Source organism: Ovis canadensis, chromosome 5 (genome assembly GCF_042477335.2).
Source record: "Ovis canadensis isolate MfBH-ARS-UI-01 breed Bighorn chromosome 5, ARS-UI_OviCan_v2, whole genome shotgun sequence".
NCBI classification, from domain to species: Eukaryota; Metazoa; Chordata; class Mammalia; order Artiodactyla; family Bovidae; genus Ovis; species Ovis canadensis.
In genome coordinates, this window is record NC_091249.1 from 18,301,506 (window position 1) to 18,314,777 (window position 13,272).

Here is a 13,272-nt window from a genome sequence, read left to right on the forward strand (position 1 = left end):
CGACCCCATGGACTGCAACACGTTAAGGCTTCCCTATCCATCACCAACTCCCAGAGCTTGCTCAACTCATGTCCATTGAGTCGGTGATGCCATCCATTTCATCCTCTGTCCCCCCTTTCCCTCCTGCCCTCTGTTTCCCAGCATCAGGGTACTTTAGGTACATTGTTTAATCACCATCTGCTTCTTGTGGCAAAGGTGTTATACATATTTTTCATGTGAGGACAATGGCCCCAAAAGATTGAGATTTGGCCCATGGTCACATAGCTTCAGAAGGACGCAAGGGGCTAGAGAGGCCCCCGAAGAAAGGGCTTCAGTTTTCCATCAAGTCCAGAATTGGTCACAAGCTCAGCCCGGCTTTGCCCGCTTTACTCTATGGTCTCAGATGTGCCAGACCCATGATGAACCCCCTCTCAGATGCTCCTATAGGCAATCTGCTAGGCGCAGAGTGAACCAGGATCTGATTCTCTGCTTCCACACCTAGCCAGAATTTGAACCCAGGCCTCCCATCAGAGACCGAATTCTTAAAGTACTAAAGCATTCATTGCCAAAGAACCAAAAACATGTAGGTCTTTCTACATGAAATGGGGCTGGGTTTCCCTTTGGAAAACTCTCCCAGCCCTACAACAGCTCTGTGAGGAGGCAAGAATAAACTGGGGTGCTAGGTATCCCAGGGTCCAAGGTGGGCAGTGTGGTTCCTTGAGCCTGGGCCCTAAATTGCCAGAAGTGATGACCTTGGCCAGCACCTCTACCCCACAGATGAGTACGCAGTCCTTGTCTCCATGGAGCTCCATGCCTGTTGGACAGGAGTATTTGTTTCAGGTGCAGAGGCAATCAGTTCCTGTGGGGTGGGAACCACCCCCAGTGGTCTCCAAAGGTAGCTCTGTTTCATGTGCTCTGATCTAACCCACACAATTCTGGTCTCCTTTGGGATCTTGTGCCGTCAGTTTTTCCCTCCCCTGTAGGTTCTCTCCTGTCTGCCAGGTGACCAGGTTTTTGTCTCAGACGGTACTCATAGCTTTCAACCCCCTCCTCCCACCACTATTCTCTGAAGGACACCACAGTTACCGACCACTTTTCAGGCTTTTTGTGTAGTCACTGACCACTCTAGTCACTGACATTTCCGTGGTCTCCACGTGGTCTAGTACTTCTGTTAACGGGCCATGTCGTGGTTTTCACATTAGATGGTGTTCGCATTTCCTCTCCAACAGTAGTGGGAAGAAGTTTCTGAAATGTTCACAGGAAATTGAAGTTCCTTTCTGAGCCTGTGTCAGAAATCTGTCCCCGAAGCAAACGGGCTCGAGGAGGTCCCATGACTTTGGAGAAGAGATTTATGTCCAATAATAAATCCTTTTCTCTCACACAAAAATCCTCTGATGGTGGGAGTCCTAACAGCTAGAAACAAAGGCCTGTGAAGATTCACTCTGCTTTGGGGATGCAGCAGGGTAGGTCCTCAGAAAGCATCCTTCCCGTGCTAGCGGAATGCTGTAGAGCGAAAGAATGAATAAACAAGCAAGGTCACTCTTAAGCTGAATCTTGAAAGGTGAATTGGTTTCTGCAGCTGAGAAAATCATTCAGTTTTAACTCCCAGCCACCATCACCACATACTCTAGTGCCACCCATGGAACACTGGAGGTGCAGCAGGGGGAGCCAGGAGGCCGGAAGCCCCAACCCACCTGATGGGACCTAGGCTGAGGGACGCACTAGCTCACTGAGCAGAGATCTGGGGCTCAGGGTTTCTGCAGATTGTGTGTGTGGCGGTGGGGGGGGGTGGGGGTGGGGGGGCTGTTGATGGGGTTCTGAAAGGCAAGGGAAGGTCTGAAAATAAAGGGTGGCTTGAAGTAAGAGTGGAGTGCCTGAGAAGTTAGGATCTGAGATGTGTAGGTTCCTGAGGCATGGGAGCCTCTGAAAAGGGGAGGAGGGTGGGCTCTGGCTCTGAGGAGAAGTAAAGTGCCTCTGAGCAGGAGCGGTCGCTCTGAGGAAATGCGGAAGGCAGAGATGTGAGAGATGGGAGTCTCCAAAGCAGAACAAAAACTGCGTCGCCCTCTCCGGCTGGAAGAATGTGTGCTTAGTCGCTCAGTCCGATCCCATGAACTGTACCCCTCCAGGCTGCTCTGTCCATGGGGATTCTCCAGGCAAGAATACTGGAGTGAGTTGCCATGCTCTACTCTAGGGGATTTTCCCAACCCAGGGATCGAACCCAGGTCTCCCGCATTGCAGGCGGATTCTTTACTGTCTGAGCCAGCGGGGAAGAGGGAGGGGGTTAAAATGGAAAGCGCCGTTGCCTCAGCAACCTCCCAAAGAGTCCTAGGCCGTTGAGAGGGGCTGGTGGGGGCGTGTCTCTAGGCGGTGCGGGGATGCTTGGGCGGCGGTGGTTGGCTGGCGGCGGTAGTAGGGCGTGTCCCTAGGCGGGGCGCAGCCGCCTGGCCGTCGGCGGTTGGCCGTAGGCGGCGCCGAGGGCCGGGGCTCCGGGGTGAGCGCACCGGTGCGCACAGACTGCAGCAGTTGGCTACGACGTCTGCGCGAGCTCTCCAGGCTCGCCAGCTCCTGGTTGAGCACCCGCAGCTCATGGACGCTCCGCAGCGCCCGCCGCGCCCCGCGCCGCCACCGCCCGCCCCGCGCCGCTCGCCGCCCGGGCCCCCACCGGGCTCCAACACAGGAGACGTCCTGCAGCAGATCATGGCCATTACCGACCAGAGCCTGGACGAGGCGCAGGCCAGGTGCTGGCGCGGATTCGGCGGGGGGCCATCCAAAGTCGCTTCACTGAAGGGGGCGGGCCGAGGGGCCAGGACCGGGGCAGCGGGGGTCGTGGGGGTGAGGAAGGTGCAAGGTGAGAGATGCGATGAGTCTCTGGGCGGAGAGAGGGAGGGCAGGGCGCATGGGAGGGGGAGACTTGAGGAGGACTGAAGCCGGATTCTGAGGCCGAAGGGACGTGAGGGGTTAAAATGGAACAAATTGAAAGGGAGCTTATGGAGCTAAGCAGTTGAGTGATAGATTTTAAGAGCTCGTCCTGAGGTGAGAGGGATGGGTTTAAGGAGAGTTTGTGGATGGAGAGGTTTATGGTGAAAGGTGGTTTCAAAGTTTATGAAATGTAAGAGGGAAGAGTTTTGGAGATGAGGGGTGTAAGAGCTTAGAGGTGGGTTCACACAGGATTTGTGAATAATGGACAACTGAATGAATCAGTGGTATTTATGAAGATGGAAATTGAGGGGGCCGGTCATGGAGAATGAGTTGTGGGAAATAAGACTGGAGAATAAAAAGATGGTGTCATTTGATTTGGGAATGATCCAGTAAAAACGTCAGTGGGGAAGCTGAGTGGAGACAAAGGATCCCCCTCTTTTTTTAAATTAATTTGGCGAATATTTGTTCCATACTATGTGTGGGGCACGGAGTGGGGTGCTGTCATAGCCACTGTTGTCAAGCTAATTGTTTGAGAGAGAGAAAATAATAACAAAACTAAGTTGTGAGGAAAACTGTAAGTAAAGGGATAGAAAGCTGTGGGAAGCCAGGTGGAGAGGGCACCGCACCTTCAGAAGCCCCAAGGTGGGAAAGGGCAGGAAGAAAGCAGAGCTAGGGACTGAAAGTCCCCAGTAGAGTGGAGAGAGTCTGGAACCAAGATCATATGGGAATGACAAGCTTCGGGAAGGAGTCTGGGTTTTATTTCAGGTATAGTGGGGAAATCACAGTGGTTTTTATGTCTCACCTCCACCTACCATTTATCAGCCAGCCAGGATTGGTAGAAGGTGCTTCACAAGGCAGCCCATTATGTTTGGGGTCTGCTTGAATTATTAGAACTAACATTATTAGATAATTAGATAACTAACATGATTATTAGAATTACTAGAACTAACCTTTTAGAACTAACACCCAAAAAAGATGTCCTTTTCATTATAGGGGACTGGAATGCAAAAGTAGGAAGTCAAGAAACACCTGGAATAACAGGCAAATTTGGCCTTGGAATACGGAATGAAGCAGGGCAAAGACTAATAGAGTTTTGCCAAAAAAATGGACTGGTCATAGCAAATATCCTCTTCCAACAACACAAGAGAAGACTCTACACATGGACCTCACCAGATGGTAAACACTGAAATCAGATTGATTATATTCTTTGCAGCCAAAGATGGAGAAGCTCTATACAGTCAACAAAAACAAGATCAGGAGCTGACTGTGGCTCAGATCATCAATTCCTTACTGCCAAATTCAGACTTAAATTGAAGAAAGTAGGGAAAACCACTAGACCATTCAGGTATGACCTAAATCAAATCCCTTATGATTATACAGTGGAAGTGAGAAATAGATTTAAGGACCTAGATCTGATAGATAGACTGCCTGATGAACTATGGAACGAGGTTCATGACATTGTACAGGAGACAGGGATCAAGACCATCCCCATGGAAAAGAAATGCAAAAAAGCAAAATGGCTGTCTGAGAAGGCCTTACAAATAGCTGTGAAAAGAAGAGAGGCGAAAAGCAAAGGAGAAAAGGAAAGATAAGCATCTGAATGGAGAGTTCCAAAGAATAGCAAGAAGAGATAAGAAAGCCTTCTGCAGCGATCAATGCAAAGAAATAGAGGAAAACAACAGAATGGGAAAGACTAGAGATCTCTTCAAGAAAATTGTAGATACCAAGGGAACATTTCATGCAAAGATGGGCTCGATAAAGGACAGAAATGGTCTGGACCTAACAGAAGCAGAAGATATTAAGAAGACATGGCAAGAATACACAGAAGAACTGTACAAAAAAGATCTTCATGACCAAGATAATCACGATGGTGTGATCACTCACCTAGAGCCAGACATTCTGGAGTATAAAGTCAAGTGGGCCTTAGAAAGCTTCACTAAGAACAAAGCTAGTGGAGGTGATGGAATTCCAGTTGAGCTATTTCAAATCCTGAAAGATAATGCTGTGAAAGTGCTGCACTCAATATGCCAGCAAATTTGGAAAACTCAGCAGTGGCCACAGGACTGGAAAAGGTCAGTTTTCATTCCAATTCCAAAGAAAGGCAATGCCAAAGAATGCTCAAACTACCGCATAATTGCACTCATCTCACATGCTAGCAAAGTAATGCTCAAAATTCTCCAAGCCAGGCTTCAGCAATACATGAACCGTGAACTTCCTGATGTTCAAGCTGGTTTTAGAAAAGGCAGGGGAACCAGAGATCAAATTGCCAACATTCGCTGGATCATGGAAAAAGCAAGAGAGTTCCAGAAAAACATCTATTTCTGCTTTATTGACTATGCCAAAGCCTTTGACTGTGTGGATCACAATAAACTGTGGAAAATTCTGAAAGAGATGGGAATACCAGACCACCTGACCTGCCTCTTGAGAAACCTGTATGCAGGTCAGGAAGCAGCAGTTAGAACTGGGCATGGAACAACAGACTGGTTCCAAATAGGAAAAGGAGTATGTCAAGGCTGTATATTGTCACCCTGCTTATTTAACTTATATGCAAAGTACATCATGAGAAACGCTGGGCTGGATCAAGTACAAGCTGGAATCAAGATTTCCGGGAGAAATATCAATAACCTCAGATATGCAGATGACACCACCCTTATGGCAGAAAGTGAAAAGGAACTAAAGTGCCTCTTGATGAAAGTGAAAGAGGAGAGTGGAAAAAGTTGGCTTAAAACTCAACATTCAGAAAATGAAGATCATGGCATCTGGTCCCATCACTTCATGGGAAATATATAGGGAAACAGTGTCAGACTTTATTTTGGGGGGCTCCAAAATCACTGCAGATGGTGATTACAACCATGAAATTAAAAGACGCTTACTCCTGGGAAGAACAGTTATGACCAACCTAGATAGCGTGTTGAAAAGCAGAGACATTACTTTGCCAACAAATGTCCGTCTAGTCAAGGCTATGGTTTTTCCTGTGGTCATGTATGGATGTGAGAGTTGGACTGTGAAGAAAGCTGAGCGCCAAAGAATTGATGCTTTTGAACTGTGGTGTTGGAGAAGACTCTTGAGAGTCCCTTGGACTGCAAGGAGATCCAACCAGTCCATTCTGAAGATCAGCCCTGGGATTTCTTTAGAGGGAATGATGCTAAAGCTGAAGCTCCAGTACTTTGGCCACCTTATGCAAAGAGTTGACTGACTCATTGGAAAAGACTCTGATGCTGGGAGGGATTGGGGGCAGGAGAAGAAGGGGACGACAGAGGATGAAATAGCAGGATAGCATCACTGACTCGATGGACGTGAGTCTGAGTAAACTCCGGGAGTTGGTGATGGACAGGGAGGCCTGGCGTGCTGTGATTCATGGGGTCGCAAAGAGTCAGACACGACTCAGCGACTGAACAGAACTGAACTGAACTGAATTATTAGAAAATAGCAAAGCCCTTTTCGAAGATGAGGTCTTGTTGAATGGGACCTGTTTGGAGTAAAGGATGGTCCCTAGGGATGGGACCAGGGTCTGGAGTTGTGACTTGTATAGTGCCTAGAACCTTCTAGGGAGGACAGGTTACAAAGCCAGCAGCCCCAGAAACAGAGGAGGCAAGTAAAAGGTGGATGTGGCAGGCATTCTTCAAACTTTCTTTCCTCTGCTTCTTATAACATGCCAATTCTTTCCACAGTTTCAAGGCCTCTATCTGGAAAGTTAAGAGTGTCACATATATATACTTCCACCCCCACCCCCTTGGAGCAGTGTGCTAGGTGCTACAGAAACCAGGATGGCTAAGAGGTTCTCTTATAATAAGCTCATTCAGAAGTAAGGTGTGGGGGAGACTGACTTATAAACAGTCATCATAATAGCAGTATGCGGATAGAGGTGATTCCTGGCACAAAGAGCTGAGCCGGGAGAGGGTGCCCTTCTGTGAGGCCCTGTCTGCTAAGCCAGTCTGAGAGCAAGGGCATTGTTGTGCTTTCCTTTGTATTCCCAGGGCTATGCACAATACCTGGCACCTAGTATTCAGTCAAGTTTTGTGGCACTTAGATTCTGGAAGGATTGGTTGGAGCTAGGGAAAAGGGAAAACGGGCTTTTCACACCAAGGAACCACGGAAGCAGCATTTTCAGTTCCTTCTGTTCTAGGCCTGGAGCTGCTTAAGCAGCTTGAACTCTGCTCAGACATGGCCTTCCTCAGGCATGGGGCACCCCAGCACAGCCCCGAGGCTGCTGCTTTTCTCTTGTCAATCTCGAGTCTCAACTCCCTTAGGTAGGCTTTAGAATGGAATGCAGTCACTACTTACTGTTCTCAAAGAGAGTCGTTTTTCTTTGAAGCCTAAGAAACTGAAAAGGGAGGGTATGGTACTTGCTTTACCACCACATAACTGTTAGGTAGCTGATTCCTGTTTTCTTTCTGAGGTAGAAAGTACCCTGGGGTGTCTATTTTGAGACTTGGGGAGCTTTACGTCTGCTCTGCTTCCTGCGTAGTCTCTAGATGAATTCGGGCCCTAAAAGTCACCCAAGTCCAGACACCAGTCTTTAGTCCTCTAGTGGGCGGGCCACTTACTCCATTTCGGAGAAAACGCAGCTTGGGTGGGCCTGTTCCTTGAAAGGAATGGCTACTGACTCCAGTCTTCTTGCCTAGAGAATTCTGTGGACAGAAGAGCCTGGCGGGTTGAAGTCCACGGGGTTGCAGAGAGTCGGACATGACTGAGCGACTAACACTCTACTTCATTCCTCATAGTAAACCCAGCAGCCAGATTATCAACCTGGGCAGGGGGGCAGACTGTGTTTTCCTGATTGGCCACCTGGGTGAGACCTTTCTTAGCCTTCTTGACCCTGCGCTCTCTCTGTGCCTTCCCAACCCCTTCATAGCCCCTGGAATCCATTTAGCCCAACTGGCTGGCAAGAAAAAGCTTTTCATCTCAGATCTGAGGCCCTCTCAACCTGCTTTGTCCATGCATGTTCAGTTTCTAAGTCATACCTGACTCTTTGCAACCCATGGAGTGTATCCTGCCAGGCTCCTCTGTCGTGGGATTTTCCAGGCAAAAACATTAGAATGGGTTGACATTTCCTTCTCCAGGGGATCTTCCTGACCCCCAGATTGAACCCAGGTCTCCTGCACTGGCAGGTAGGTTCTTTACCACTGAGCCATCAGGGAAGCCCACTTTGTCACCATTAAATGTGTTTAAAGAAGGAAAGCACACCTGTCCTCCTTAAACCTGGATTTTTCTTAGCTCCACGTGCTTGTGTGTAATTCATTTTGTCATTATAGCTTCAGCTTGATGGAGTCTTGGAATAGTGAACTGGGTATCGTTCTTCCTTCTGGCTACACAGATAGTAGATGGACACTGGGGACCTTGGAATGCACCGTCTTAGTTGAAATTCAGCCCTCATCAGCTGGAGACTTCCTGTGTAAGGGATAACCAGTTTCCTTGAATGATCTGACTTTCTTGGGTGACACCCTGAGGTTTTCCTGGAGAAGGGACAGTTTTACAGTTTCTGACTTGGACCTTTCACTGACCATGTCCTCATTCATTTCTTATATGGAACCAGGAAGGCAGAAAATTTTCTCTCATTTGCCAAAGATTTTCTGAGTATATCGCTCTATCATGTATAGCCTTATTTTTTATAATAGTACCTTTTACATTTTGAAGTTTACATAGTTTTTTTTCTTTTTTTTTCATTTGCTGCTTTTGAATACCTTTATGAATACCTTTGAGACCCTTTATGAAGGGTTTATGAGATTGCCAGATTCCGGTTGAAGGCTCTTCTGTCAGGACAGTCAGGCTCCAAAGTTCTTCCTTCCTCCCAGAGTTCTTAACCAGTGTTTGAATCGTGGGCTGCTTTGAAAATCTGGTGCAATCTCTGGTCCCCCACCCCACTGCCGAGGCCCCAAACAGTGTGCTTGTATACCGCGCCTTTGAGAATCCTCAGGCTTCAGGTGCCCTGGGATCTGAAAGCTGCCAGTCATCAAAGGCTGGCGGACTTACTTTTTGTCTAGTAGTGAGATTCCTAAGAAGTCAGGGTGAAAACTCTGGACCTGGCAAAGCTGACGGGTGAGTTTTGGAAATTTTAATTTAAAAAGGGGCCACACTCGCCCTCTGTGATGGCCCACATTCTGTCTGTGGAGTGTGCTTCCCTCTGAATCTAAATAAACCTACTTCTTACCTATCACTTGTCTCTCACTGAATTCTTTCTGCGATGAGACGTCAAGACCCTGAGCAAAAATAGTCTATAAAAACTAACCATGCCAAATTTCACCACTCGCCCTCTGCGATGGCCCACACTCTGTCTGTGGAGTGTACTTCCCTCTGAATCTAAATAAATCCACTTCTTACCTTAAAAACAAAAAGGAAGCAGAATGGTCAGCGGTGTCACCCTGGAGCCCCAGCTTCAGGCCTGATGTTCTGGGAGGAGCAGCTAAAGAGGACTGGCCTTCAGGTCGTTTTGCGTGTTGGAAGGACAGAAGGATTGCGCTGCCAGATTGGCAGACTTGGCTGTTGTGGTCACTTCTTGACCGTTTGCTTGCAAGGAAATGCAGGTACTCGCTACACTGTCCATTGTGGTAGCCCCTTGCCATAAATTAAATTTAAATGCATTAAAATTGGGGACTTCCTTAGCATCCCAGTGGTTAAGACTCTGCACTTCTATTTCAGGGGGCACAGATTCAGTCCCTGGTTGAGGAACTAAGATCCCAGATGCCATGCAGAGCAGCAAAAAAATAATAATAATTAGAAATAATAAAATGCATTAAAAGTAAACAGAGTTAAACATTCAGTTCCTCAGTCACACCAGCTATATCTCAAGTACTCAGTAGCCACATGTGGCTAATAGCTACTATATTAATGAAGGTAAAAAACATTTCCGTCACTGCAGAAATTTCCAGACAACTGTGCTTTAGAGCAATGTGTCTCTCGGCTGGACCTGCAGCAGATCTCTGCAGAAATCCTGTTGCTTGCAGATTTTGATGTACCAGGTCCCAGTGAGGCCAAAGAGTCCGCATTTCTAACCATCTCCCAAGGGTGCTGATCCCTGACCACCCTTGGAGAGGTTGGACTCTCAAGAGTAGGGATGGAAAAAAAAAAAAAAAGAGTAGGGATGAGAGTGTGTCACTTATTTCCGTTTTCATGGATCATTTGACCTTGTTTTTGTTGTTCAGTCGCTAAGCAGCGTCCGACTGTTTGTGACCCCATGGCCTGCAACGTCCCAGGCGTCTCTGTCCTTCACCATCTCCCAGAGTTTGCTCACATTCATATCCGTTGAGTCAGTGATGCCATCCAACCATCTCATCCTCTGTCGTCCCCTTTTCCTGCCTTCATCTTTCCCAGCACCAGGGTCTTTTCCAAGGAGTTGGGTCTTCACATCAAGTGACTAAAGTATTAGAGCTTCAGCTTCAGCAACAGTCCTCCCAATGAATATTCAGGGTTGATTTCCTTCAGGATTGACTGGTTTGATCCTCTTGAATAGATGGTTAATCTGACAAATGGAAATTATTTTTGAGCCCAAATTGTGCGTGGGCATAAGGAATTTAAAATTAACCACAAGGGTCACATATTAGTGTTGTTTTGCCTACTTAATACAGAAAGAAAATTAGAAATGAACCAAATAAAAATCAGAAAATAGTTGATTGTTTTCCCCTCTAGATGATACTTTTGATCTGGGGGCTTGGGGCCCTGTTGTTTCAGGGTTTGTTTAATTTCCAGTCCAGGGAAGTCAGGTTTTAGAGGTTCCAGGCGTTGTTTCTAATATTTCCTGTACATAGCCTATAAAACCATAGCTCAAATTTGTGTTAGTTTGTTGAATTTGAGTATAATAGCAAATGACCAATGGGGAATGGTACTAAGGTTTTTAGGGCAAAAAAGCTTTATATATAACAAATAAAAATATGATGAAGAGGGACTCCTAGTGGTCCAGTGGCTAAGATTCTGTGCTCCCACAGCAGGGGCCCCGGGTTCGATCCCTGGCTGGGGAACTAGATCCCACATGCCACAACCGAAAGGCCCTGCATGCCGCAATTAAGACCTGATGCAGCCAAATAATAAATTCATTAAATAAATAGAAATTTTAAAAAGGGATTACAATGCAACAGATGAGATTATATGATTAAAAAAACCCATCACTATTATACATGTGTTGGGAGCTAGCTACATGGCATATGGGGTGGTGTACCTGAAACTAAAAAGGTTATATTTAGAGGTTGGCTTTTAGGCAACATAATGGACACTTCAATTAGGACCTTCATAACTTTCCTTAGGAAGAAACGCTTTTTAATTGGATTTTTACTTATATGACTTGTAAGATATTTTCTACTGGTCAAAATTTGCATGACTTTCTTAATTCCTCCAGTTTTTCTGCAGATTTTACTTATAATATGGATTAAGTTCTGAATACTGAAAGATGGTGATGACGTAAATTTGACTGTTCTTAGAACTTACTCAAATGGCGAGGCATGTACTGTCAAGTGAATGGTGTGCCCCTTGTCTCAGTACGTCTGGGATACTAAACATGGGAACAGAGACCATTAGAAGTAAGCATCTTAGTGCATATCAGAGAGCATTCAGCCTTTCAGCACACCCGTCAAAGAATGCAAGGAGCCAGAAGAGGAATTTATGGTTCATAGTTTCCTAAAGCCAGATAGCATTAGCAAGAGAGGATCTATTAGTCCAAACCCGGGAAGTAAAATTTCAGCACTAAAATTTTCTTTGTCATCACCCTTAAGGAGGTTCTGTAAATGCAAGTCGGCTTGGCGCCTGACAGTCTGTGTCCTTAGCCTGCTTGCAGGTTTTAGCTCTGCTTCTAGCTTAACACACTTAGCTTGACTTGATCTAGTGCCAAAGGAAAGTCTTGCTGTCCTTGGTGTACTTTTCCCAAGAGGTGGACTTTGCTGGTTTTAAAATGATTTCCTGAAGCTATCTAGGATCACAGCAAAATCCCTTTTGAAGTGGTTTTATCAGTAAGTAAAGCAATATGTGACTGTTTCAGAAAAGTTTCATAAATGAGCAGGTTTCAGTCATTTAAGTGACAGTGTGACTTTCCCAGTGACTCAGACAGTAAAGAATCCACCTGCAATGCAGGAGACCTGGGTTCAATCCCTGGGTTGGGAAGATCCCCTGGAGGAGGGCATGGCAACCCACTCCAGTATTCTTGCCTGGAGAATCCCATGGGCAGAGGAGCCTAGCAGACTACAGTCCATGGGGTTGCAAAGAGTCGGACACGTCTGAGTGACTAAGCATAGCACAGCACTCAGCACCTCTTTCAGAATACAGCGGTTGATGATGATGACGGCAGCCATCATTTCTGTCTCTCATTTAAATCTCCCAAAAACCCTAGGAAGTAGGTGGTTTCACTGAGCTTCTAGAAGAGGAACTGGACCTGAGTAAGAACTTGCCTGAGGTCAGATGACTAGGGTGTGGTGGCTGGAGATTTGGCCTTATTCTCTTGAACTCTGGTGCTGACCTGCTGTCCTCCCTGTTCTCCCGGGGCCCCACGAGCTCCCTAGAGCATGACGTCACTCAGAGGAGCTTGGAGCTGCCCCAGGACTGTGGAAGACTAGAAAGCTGGACTGGAGCATCAGAAGCTGTTTTTTTCAAGTTCCTTCTTAAGCATTTAATCTCCTTTTGTGCCAGGTTCTGGGGATACAGCAGTGAGTCGCAAAAGTTCACAGTTCAGGAGAGGCAGACACCGCAGAGTGCAGTGCAGGGGCGACCAGAGAGAGTGTGATGAGGAATCGATCAGCCAGGGCAAGAGAGACTACTTGTCAGCAAGATGAGAGCCCATGGAATGTGCACCCTGGGACACCAGAGTCCAGCTGAAGTCAGGCTGGGTGTCAGAAGCATCCCCCGAGGAGATGACTGTGGCCTGGATGAGAGGCTTTGCCTAGGCCAAGCAGGCAACAGTATTCCAGGCTGGGGCAGGCATGTGTGCAAGGAAGGCATGGAACATGTGGTTCTGTCAGACCTGAGTGGAGGGCAAGGCGGGGACTCAGCGGGGTGACTGCCTGTCTTCTCTGCTGTCCAGTCGAGCATGAATTCCTTGCCAAGCCCCAAGCAAGGAGTGAGCATGACGTTTATTCTGCTCCTTGTATAAGTACTTCTTGAAGCACTCCATCCTTCCTCAGGTGTTGGTCCTGGATCCGAAGAAAGCTGAGCAGTCATTGGCTCTTCTCTACCATCCATTGTTCAGATATGTCTTGAGACACTCATTTCTCTTGCAGACTGAGCCTTCCAGTGGTTCAAGGACTCTTGCTCTTAGTTCTTATTAAAACACCTTTCTTCTTTATTCATCACTTTCTCCTGCCCAAATCTAGTGTTTCCCCACCCCCTCCCTTTGGCCATGTCATGAGGCTAGCAAGATCATAGTTCCCTAACGAGGGGCTGAACCCAGGCCCCAGC

General features: G+C 47.1%; 1 protein-coding gene across 8 annotated transcripts in view; it reads left to right on the top strand.

Annotated features, from left to right (window-relative positions):
- PBX4 (PBX homeobox 4) overlaps positions 1-13,272 on the top strand; it is a 69,869-nt gene that overhangs the window by 2,171 nt on the left and 54,426 nt on the right. For 6 of the 8 annotated variants that reach the window (XR_011257119.1, XR_011257121.1, XR_011257120.1 and 3 more), the window contains exon 1: positions 2,453-2,717. The exons of 1 other annotated variant lie outside the window; for it this stretch is intronic. Coding sequence is in view for 3 of the 7 variants with exons in the window: in XM_069590606.1 (XP_069446707.1) it covers positions 2,566-2,717 (152 nt within the window). In the remaining 4 variants the exon portion in view is untranslated. Of the gene's footprint in view, positions 1-2,442; positions 2,718-13,272 lie in introns of those variants that run through there. One more of the 8 variants, XM_069590604.1, reaches the window with a different exon arrangement.